Here is a 9,671-nt window from a genome sequence, read left to right on the forward strand (position 1 = left end):
GCTCAGACTTCTTTATAGTCCAACTTTCACATCCATACATGACTACTGGAAAAACCATAGCTTTGACTAAGTGGACCTTTGTCGGCAAAGTAATGTCTCTGCTTTTCAATATGCTGTCTAGGTTGGTCATAGCTTTTCTTCCAAGGAGCAAGTGTCTTTTAATTTCATGGCTGCAGTCACTGTCTGCAGTGATTTTGGAGTCCAAGAAAGTAAAGTCTGTTTGCATTATTTCCCCGTCTATTCCCCGTGACGTGATGGGACTGGATGCCTCGATCTTCGTTTTTTGAATGTTGAGTTTTAATCCAGCTTTTTCACTCTCTTCTTTCATCAAGAGGCTCTTTAGTTCTTCTTGGCTTTCTACCACAAGGGTGGTGTCATCTGCATATCTGAGGTTATGGATATTTCTCCTGGCAATCTTGATTCCAGCTTGTGCTTCACCAGCCTGGCATTTTGCATGATGTAGTCTGCATGTAAGTTAAATAAGCATAACATAAGGGTGACAATATACAGCCTTGACGTACTCCTTTCCCAATTTGGAACCAGTTTGTGTCCAGTTCTAACTGTTGCTTCTTGACCTGCACACAGATTTCTCAGGAGGCAGGTGTTAGGTAGTCTGGTATTCCCATCTCTTTAAGAATTTTCCAGTTTGTGGTGATCCACATAGTCAAAGGCTTTGGCGTAGTCAATAAAGCAGAAGTAGATGTTTTTCTGGAATTATTTTCTTTTGATGATCCAACGGATGTTGGCAATTTGACCTCTGGTTCCTCTGCCTTTTCTAAATCCAGCTTCTAATTCCAACATCTGGAAGTTCTTGGTTCATGTACTGTTGAAGCCTAGATTGGAGAATTTTGAGCATTACTTTGCTAACATGTGAGATGGGTGCAGTTGTGCAGCAGTTTGACATTCTTTGGCATTGCTACCCTGCTTAACACCAATTTAATAACCTACTCTTTCTACCGGATATTGGAACATGTCATAAAGCCACAATAAATAAGCATGCACAGGGCGATCAATGGAATAGAACACAAGGTCAAAAAATAGACCCAAATACGCACATACAGGAATTCAGAATGTAACAAATGTGGCAAGACATTACTTTCACGTACCTCTTGGCCATCTGTATGTCTTCCTGGGAGAAATGTCTGTTTAGATCCTCTGCCCATTTTTTGATTGGGTTGGTTTGGGGTTTTTTGTTTTTGATATTGAGCTACATGAGTTGTTTGAATATTGTGGAGATTAATCCTTTGTCGGTCGTTTCGTTTGCAAATATTTTCTCCCATTGCAAGGGTTTTCTGTTTATAATTTCCTTTGCTGTGCCAAAGCTTTTAAGTTTCATTGGGTCCCATTGGTTTCTTTTTGTTTTTATTTCCATTACTCTAGGAGGTAGATCCAAAAAGATCTTGCTGTGATTTATGTCAAAGAGTGTTCTGCCTCTCCGTTTCTCTAAGTTTCACAGCAGCAGCCCCCAACCTTTTTGGACCAGGGACCAGTTTTGTGGAAGAGTTTTCCCACGGCCTGGGGGTGGGCAGTGGTTTCAGGATGATTCAAGCATCTTATGTTTATTGTGCACTTTATTTCTGCTATTATTACATCAGCTCCACCTCAGATCATCAGGCAGTAGATCCTGGAGGTTGCAGACCCGTTTTACAGTATCTGATGTTACATTTAGGTCTTTAATCCATTTACTTTTGTGTGTGACATTAATGTTCTAGTTTCATTCTTTGACATCTAGCTGTCCAGTCTTCCCAGCACCACTTTTTGAAGAGAACTGTCTTTTCTCCATTGTATATTCTTGCTTCCATTGTCATAGATTAACTGACTATAGGTGTGTGGGTTTATTTCCAGGCTTTCTATCCTGTTCCATTGATCCTGAGAGAGCTCCCATCAATGAACATTCCCTAGGGCCTCCGCTACCCGTGTCCTTGTTCCCCCAGTGAGCCACAGCCGACCCCCATCTCCCCAGGAGATCCTCCAAGACCCACAGGTAGGTCTCGCCCAGGCTCCTATGGAGTTACAGCCTGTGCCCTGGGTCGCAGTGCCCGTGAGAACTTGTGTGCTCCCTCCAGTCCTGTGCAGCTCCTGCACTCATGCCCCACTGGCCTTCAAAGCCAAATGCTCTGGGGGCTCCTCACAATACCAGACCCCCAGGCTGGGGAGCTGACATGGGGCTCAGAACTCTCCTGTGGGTCTGAGATGTATAATTATCTTCCAGTTTGTGGGTCATCCACCAGGCATACATGAGCACCCCGCCCACCATCTTGTTTTCTTCTTTGCATATACGGCATTGTTTTTAAGTTCGTTTTGTCAATGGTTGTTCAGCAGCGAGCAGTGATTTTGTTGTTTTCATGAGAGGAAGTGAGCTCCAGTCCTTCTACTCCATCTTATCTCCTCCCTTCTGGCGGGTTAGGGAAGGGAGGGCAGGAATATTTTTTAAACATCTACTTAATCTTCCACAAATTAGCTCAGATGTCACTTCTCAAAGAGGCTGTTCAGGATACATGCAGCTAGGAAGTCACTCCCTTTTCTGCACTTCCAAGGCACTTACGTTCACAGGCTGAAAAAACCCACAAGGCACCTACCTCAAGCCCATAAGCCTCGATACTGTCTCACATACACACTGCTGTATTGATGCTCACATAGGCACCCCAAGTCCTAGGATCTGTAGCCTCCCAACGCTCAGAGGGATCAGATCCTGGCTGGGAAACGTACAAACCTCAAGAGCAGGTAGGAAGGCCGACAGTGAGCTTGTCAGATTCCTGTCGGGGGTACTGTCACTGCAAGGACCAGCCCTAGCATGCATCGTCCATACCCATGGTGGATGCCCCTTGTTAATTTAGGACGCCCCGGTTCCAATTCACAGGAGTCCCTGACTAAACTCTATACCGTATCATAACTTTCTAAACTTCTATCAGTCACTCAGTCTACTCTTTTAGACCAAGGCAGTGTGTGTGTGTGTTATAACAGGTTCACTCACTGGGATACTCAGTCTCATACATCCCATCACAGCCCTGCCGCCCGGACTAGCAGAAGCAGGGCTGCTCACTTCTCCAGGCAACCGAGCACACACTTAGTGTAGCAGGAGCAGCGGGCCAACGCGCTGAACTTCTGACACTGGCTTGTAGAGCAGCCCCTGTAGGTCAATGGCTCCTCTATGGACAGCGGGGCTCACAGGACGCCTGGGAAACACTATGGGTACAAGCCAAGCCCAGCAGACACCTGGCCTCTGCCTGGGGACAGCATGGTGGCAAAAGGCAGAAGCAGCCATTGCTATTGAAGGATGTGAATTTATTGGAAAAGAAGAGGGCGAGGTGGGGCGGGCTAGGAGTCAGGCTCAGAGGCAGGGGGCGGCTTCTCATCGTCCGGGGGGCAGTCAATGAAGTCGGCCAGCATGGCAGCAGTGTCACCCTGCTCCTTCCAAGGGCAAACAAAAAGTTCAGAACAGTTGCAGGCACAGACCAGGTCAGGATGCGTGTCGCTCCCACCCCTCCTCCCCGCCAGGCCCCCTCACCTTTTCCGGGGGGAGAGCTGCCGCCTCCACCTCTGTCTCTTCCACTGCAGACGCCTCTGGGGGGGGTGATACCTTGTCACCCCCACCCTCAGCCCCCTCTTCCAGCAGGGCTGGTGGCCCAGAGGGCTCCTCCTCCACAAGCTCCTGAGGCGGTGGCCCTGCAGGGGGGCTCCCCCCTTCCCTCTCCACCTCCCCCTGGGAGGGGAGCACCTCAGGGGCCAGCATGGGGGCCGTCTCGGGCCCAGGTGCCTCCTCGGTCCCTGGCTCCTCCACTTCCAACAGCAGCCCGGGTTCCAGTCCTGGCTCCGGAGGCCCCTTGGGAGACTCGGCAGGGGGCAGCGCCGGAGGCAGGCTCGGGGGCGCAGGCCCTCCTCCTTCCACCTCCCCGCCTGCCGGGCCGAACTCTACCTCTTCCAGCTCTTCCAGCTCCTCGTCTTCCTCCTCGTCCTCCTCGTCCTCCAGCTCACCTTCCTCCTCCTCAAACTCCTCCTCAAACTCTTCTTCCTCCTCTTCCTCCTCCTCAAAATACTCCTCTTCCTCCTCCTCATCCTCCTCAAAATCCTCCTCCTCGTCCTCCTCTTCGTCTTCCTCCTCCTCCTCCTCTTCTTCCTCCTCCTCCTCATCACTGCTGTTGATGTTAATGACCGTCATGTCTTCTTCCAGGGCTGGGGGGCCTCCCCCACCAGGCGTCCCTTCCGGCACCAGCTGGGGTGGTGGCAGCGTCACCGGGCCCGGAACAGGAGGCGGGGGAGGGGGCGGGAGCGGCCCTGGGGCTGCAGGCAGCTCTTCTGGCTCATCCTTGGCGGGCACAGGAGGGGAGGCTGCAGGTGGCCCAGCGGGGGCTACTGGAGGGGGCGTGGTGCCCGAGGAAGGCGGGGGCGGGGGTGGCAGCCCTTCAGGCACGATCACCACGCTGTCATCAGAGTCACTCTCCAAGGAGATTTCCACATCGGACGGCTCCTCCTTGTCATAGTGGACAAAGGCTGGTCTGGGCACTCGCCCCCCAAAAGTCTCATCTGGGGGGATGGTAGGTGGGGGACTGCCACTTGGGGCCAGGACAGGGTCCTCACTGGAGCCTGCCCGGTGGTTCTCAGGGCCAGGAAGGAGCCGGGGGGGTACAGACACCAGGCCTGGCACAGACAGGCCCAAGTGGTTGGCTGTGGCTGGAGGTCCAGGGCGTGTGGGGGGCAGGGGGCCCACCGGGGGCATAGGGCCTGCAGAAGGCATGGGGCCTGCTGAGGGCAGGGGGCTTGGGGCGTGGAAGGCTGGAGCCCTGAAGGGAGCTGGAGCCTCCGGAGGTGGGACTGGGGCCGGGGCAGGGCAGGTGGGGCCCACAGACTGCAGGGGAGGAACTCGGGGGTGGGTCAGAGCCGCACAGGTCACCAGGGCTTCTGAGCAGAAAGAGGAGACCTGGGAGAAGAAGGGGCGAGAAAGGATCAGGACGCGGGCTGTCACGGTACTGGGCAGGGGACACCGCGGTGGACGCGGCCCACACAGTGGTTACCTCCAGGCTGTCCTCTCGCTGGCCCAGGGAGAAGGCCCGCAGCGCGCAGGCGAGGGGTGGTGGGCAGCGAGGAGACGGCGCCAGCAGCAGGGCCAGCAGCAAGTGGTAGAGCTCCCGGCGGCAGTGGGAGCTGGTGTACGGGGAGCTGCCGAGAGCCTCGCCCTGCTGGACACCCATGACCAGGGGGAGCACCAGCTCGTGCAGTCGCTGGAATGACAGAGTGCACACCTGCAGACGCCGCCAGACGACCCGCCCGTTCTTCAGGGCCTGCACCCAGGTCCGAATGAACCCCCACCAGTACCCCTTCCAGTGGGGACCAGGCTCCCCTCACCCTGTGAGTCTCCTCCTTGATAAGAGGCCCGCACATCAGGATGGTCCGGCTGAGGCCTGGGGAAGGAGACAAGTGTGAGAGGCTGACACGATGGGCAGCCAGGGGAGTGTCCGCTCTGCCCAGCCCACCTGGGGCAAGTCACGTGACTCCTATTTTCTCAACTATAAAATGGGGCTGATGAGTGGACCTCTACTACACAAAGCTGTGAACGTTATGTAATTCACATGGAGATACATTATAAACGTGCATTTACACATGGGGAGCGCTGACGCTGCCCCACACAGGAGGCTGGAGGGCAGTGCACACGTGGGCCCCAACAGAAAGTCACTTCTGCTTCCAGCAGCAGGCCTGGGGCGTGCAAGCTCCGCAGGGCAGGGGTCTCATCCTCTTTCTCCCCCGCCCTCCAGGACACACGAGCACGCGCTGTGGACAGAGGATGTGCAAAGACGACGCCTGAGACCTGGAGGGGCGGGTCAACACCAGCACCCCGTCCAACAGCAGGACCCAAGGCCCCACCTGCAGCCCTGGGGGAGTGCAGCCCCTCGGCAGGCTCTTAGCCGGCTTTGCGTGTTTCCTACTCCCTCCACCAGGACACCCGGCCCCTCCAAGTGTCTCCAGACCCTCCCAGCCCCAAGGTGCAGGGCACAGGCCTCACCCACCTCTCAGCGCAGCTGCACACACATCGCTGTTGGCATTGCTGTCCCCTTTCCGGTGGCTGGGCGGAGCGATGGCCTCCCCCACATCCAGCTTTAGCTTCTTGGGGGCACTGGGCTTCCCGGTCTGCAAACCTGCATCAGGGCTCCCCCGGGGGCTGCGCAGCTGGCGGGGGAGGGAACACGGATCATACACCAGCCAGCAGGAAGGCAGGGTGGTCGGGAGGCTGGATCGGGTGAGGACCAGGGGTGCTGGGAGGCCCCTCTCACCCTGAGGGCATCCGCCGGCGGGGAGATGTCGCTGAGCAGGTGGGAGAGCAGGGCCTCCCCCGAGGCGCCCCCCTGCAGCACCCCCGCCGAGGCCCCGCACACTTGCACCCAGAGCTCCAGGACGGCGTACACCTTGGTCCGCACGGTGCTGCAGGGAGCGCAGAGGGTGCCTGTGAGAGGGAGGCCACGTCCCCACTCCCAGCCTGGCAGCACCGAGTCACCACCACCACCCCCTCCTTTTTACTCCCTTCCTGGATGGTCACCTGTAGGGCCTCTCCTGGCCCGGTCCGAGGTTCTCCCTCCCAATGCTCCAGGCATTGAGGACCTGGGGAAGCAGGCGGCTGATCAGGGCCCCGAAGCGCAAGAGCCGTGCTCCACACCTGGGGGCGAAGACAGAATGGTGACCCCTGCTCCCAGCACGTCCCAAACCCTGCACCACTTCCTGTCACCCACTCACGCGAGGATGAGCGCCGAGAGCAGGTCCAGGGCTTCGAGGTGGAGAGAGGGCAGCAGCAGCAACCGCAGGGGACCGTCTCCCAGCAGACTCTGGGAAAAAACAGCAAATAAGGAGTGGAGGAAGAGAGTGAGACTGGGAGTTTGGAAACGGAGACAGGGTGGAGGCGAAAGACTGCATACACGCAAGTAAGGAAGCCACCCCCGGCCCCAACTCCCCCGAAAGGACGAAACCACCGTCCTCAACAGACTGGGGAAGGAGGACGGGGCAGGGAGGCCGAACCCTTCGGCGCTGACTCAGTGGATGCCCAGCTCACTGTCGGCTGGGGAAGCACCTGCTCCAAGTGTTCCCGCAGCACGGGAGCCCATCCACGCTGGTGGGCGCGGGTCAGGAGCGCAGGCGTAAGAGCAGCTGGACGAGTCAGGACCACACGCTGTGGGAGCCCCTGCCTGCCTGCCCGGCCACCCAGGGTCCCAGGGAGGGGCCACCAGCGGGGCCGGCTCCACTCACGACATTCTTGGCGCTGACGCTGAGGGTCCGGCAGATGAGATCCAAGATGTCCTGCACGGGGACGGACACGGGCGCCCCGAACTCAGAACTGGAGAGGATCAAGCAGGGAGACCCTCAGCGTGGGGTCCCCAGTGCGGTTCTCCGCCTCCCTCCTCACTCCTTCACGCACCTGAGCATGAGCCCCAGGCAGCGGGCCAGCCCCGAAAACCTCTGCCGAAGCCGGAGAAGGGTGTGGGCGTCCGCGTCTTCTGAGGAGGACAGCAACGTTTCTGCCCCAGGGCTCTCATACTGCATGGGTGCTGGACAGACACACAGCCACTTTTACTCGCCAGCCCTGCCTCCATTCAGGTGGAGGACCCACCCATATTCTACCTACTGCCTTTTGCCTAGAAATCAGCAGCCCCACTTCTCTGGACCAGTCTCCCCTGGTCCCCTCACCGCCCCCCCAGGACCCCTCATCCCCCGTCCCAGAGTGTCAGCCGGGCGGGCCCTACCCGCCTCCGCGCCCTCGTACAGGCCCCCGAGCAGGCTATGCAGAGAGGCCAGCAGGCTGCGCAGCTCCTGCTCCCAGCTGTCCGTGTGCTTCAGGCCCTGGGAGAAGCCGGCCCCCAGAGACGGCAGCCGGGAGTAACACTCGCAGGCCAACTGCCAGAGAGAGGGGGTCCCGATCAGGTGGGAATCAGCCCAGCCGTGGATCCCAACCCCACCAGCGCCCAGGAAGATGGAGGTCAGAGCACTAGGAGGGGAGATGGAATGGAAGAGGCAGAAAGACACAGATAGAGACCGGGAGGCAGAAGCCCCTACTGGTGTGTACTGCGCGTTGACAGGGAGGGGAATGAAAATGCAGAGAAAAGCGGCAATAGAAAACAAGAATAGAAAAATAGAAAAACAAGAAAACAAGAGGTGGGGGGAAGCACCAGCTCAGACCCCAGGCTCCCCACTGTCTCCCTCCTTCCCCTTACCTGCTGGAGTTGAGGGCTCAAGGCATCCACCCGCGAGAGGAAAAACGAGGCCAGCTTGCCCTGGATCATGGGGAGAGAGAGGAGGAGGCTGGGGAGTCAGCTTCTAGGGCCAGAGACAGAGCCCCGGCCATCCCGGCAGCAGGGTCCAGGCCCAGGATCTCAGGCCCTTCTCTTTCCTGCAGACGAGGAAGCAGCACACCCTCTGGGGTGCTGTGCCCAGGGGCAGACGCACACTTGTAGAAAATGAACGTCAGCCCCTGTCCTCAGCCTCCCTGCTCTGGGGCTGTGCCCCACAGACCACGGGGCCCCTCCTCCAATGTTTGCAGAGTGACAGCACCCTCAAGCCAAGAGGACACAGCACTGAACAGCAGGTGCCTCCATACCCCAACTCCCTGCCAGCTCACACCAGGAGCACCGGGCCGGGGCTGGGAGCGGTGAGAGTAGCATGTAGTAGACAGAGAAGGGAAGGTAGACCAGTAAGATGGGGGCAGTGAGCTGAGAGCAGTGATTGGTCAGTCAGTCAACAAGACCTGCCTGCTGCTTGGCAGCACCCACGAGGCAACATGTAACTGGGGCCCCACTTATCTGGGGGCAGAATCAAAGAGATTTGTGAACATGGACGGGAAGTTTTTTTAAAAAATCATTTTCACTTGCCTATAAATAAAATGTAAATTTTTCTTTCAATTATAAATGGAGACTAAGTCTCCATTTATAGTAGTATTAGCAGTCCCTTTGTTACCAGCAGAATCATTCACTTTCACTTCACATTACAGCTGTCAACAGGCATCTCATTCACAGGCATCACTATCATGAAACTTCAGGACTCATCAGACCTGCTGCTGGATTCTGTTACTTGACATGTTAACAAAGATGTGCATTCTATCACACTTTCCCTGCAATTCCACGTATTTTACTAATTGAAAAACATCCAGAGAAGAGATCCGTGGCACAAAAAGAAGAACACTGAAGCAGAAGATTTCCACCTTCAGCGGGTGTAACAGGAAGGCAAATGTATGAAATATCATGACCTGGAACCAAAGAGGGTGGCTCTGGAGGGACTGAGCTGGGCTTGGGAGAAACTGGAGGAGCCAGGTAAGGAGATGGAGGGGCCAACACAGTGAGGAGAGCAATAGTCTCCCACGGGGCCCATGGAGAAGCAGGCTGGGCCTTAAATCCCAGGCGAGTGTGTATGGACCCCACCGGGGTCAAAAGTCAACTTCCAGAAAACAAGGCAGACAGCAGGGGGAAGCCGGCGCAGAGCCCAGCAGAGTGAATCAGGAGCCACCCTCCAGGGCTCCCTGCTGCCGCCCTGGGGCGGGAACCACACCTGGTTTCCCAGGGGAGACAGACAGCACTGTGACGGCTGACCCCAGGGTATGAGGCCTCCAACGACGCGGGCAGCACTCTCACATCTGGTGGGGCAGGGTTCTGAACACTTCAAACCAAAAGCAGCAACCAACCCCTGGGCTCCTGGCCGGC

The 9,671-nt window shown here is 56.8% G+C and overlaps 1 protein-coding gene across 9 annotated transcripts in view; it reads right to left on the minus strand.

Annotated features, from left to right (window-relative positions):
- Positions 1 to 1,847: 1,847 nt before the first annotated feature.
- Positions 1,848 to 9,671, minus strand: part of PELP1 (proline, glutamate and leucine rich protein 1) — a 51,181-nt gene continuing 43,357 nt past the window's right edge. For 8 of the 9 annotated variants that reach the window (XM_010847375.1, XM_010847380.1, XM_010847377.1 and 5 more), the window contains 12 exons: positions 8,193 to 8,252; positions 7,725 to 7,875; positions 7,400 to 7,529; positions 7,231 to 7,318; positions 6,724 to 6,812; positions 6,530 to 6,646; positions 6,267 to 6,414; positions 6,003 to 6,162; positions 5,344 to 5,399; positions 5,013 to 5,219; positions 3,509 to 4,918; positions 3,265 to 3,411 (listed from right to left, as the gene is read on the minus strand). In XM_010847375.1, coding sequence (XP_010845677.1) covers positions 3,319 to 3,411; positions 3,509 to 4,918; positions 5,013 to 5,219; positions 5,344 to 5,399; positions 6,003 to 6,162; positions 6,267 to 6,414; positions 6,530 to 6,646; positions 6,724 to 6,812; positions 7,231 to 7,318; positions 7,400 to 7,529; positions 7,725 to 7,875; positions 8,193 to 8,252 — 2,709 coding nt within the window. In that variant the 3' untranslated portion in view covers positions 3,265 to 3,318. Of the gene's footprint in view, positions 3,412 to 3,508; positions 4,919 to 5,012; positions 5,220 to 5,343; positions 5,400 to 6,002; positions 6,163 to 6,266; positions 6,415 to 6,529; positions 6,647 to 6,723; positions 6,813 to 7,230; positions 7,319 to 7,399; positions 7,530 to 7,724; positions 7,876 to 8,192; positions 8,253 to 9,671 lie in introns of all 9 variants that reach the window. The other variant, XM_010847376.1, reaches the window with a different exon arrangement.

The sequence above is a fragment of the Bison bison genome, unplaced genomic scaffold (genome assembly GCF_000754665.1).
Source record: "Bison bison bison isolate TAMUID 2011002044 unplaced genomic scaffold, Bison_UMD1.0 scf7180017864249, whole genome shotgun sequence".
In the NCBI taxonomy this organism is placed as follows: Eukaryota; Metazoa; Chordata; class Mammalia; order Artiodactyla; family Bovidae; genus Bison; species Bison bison.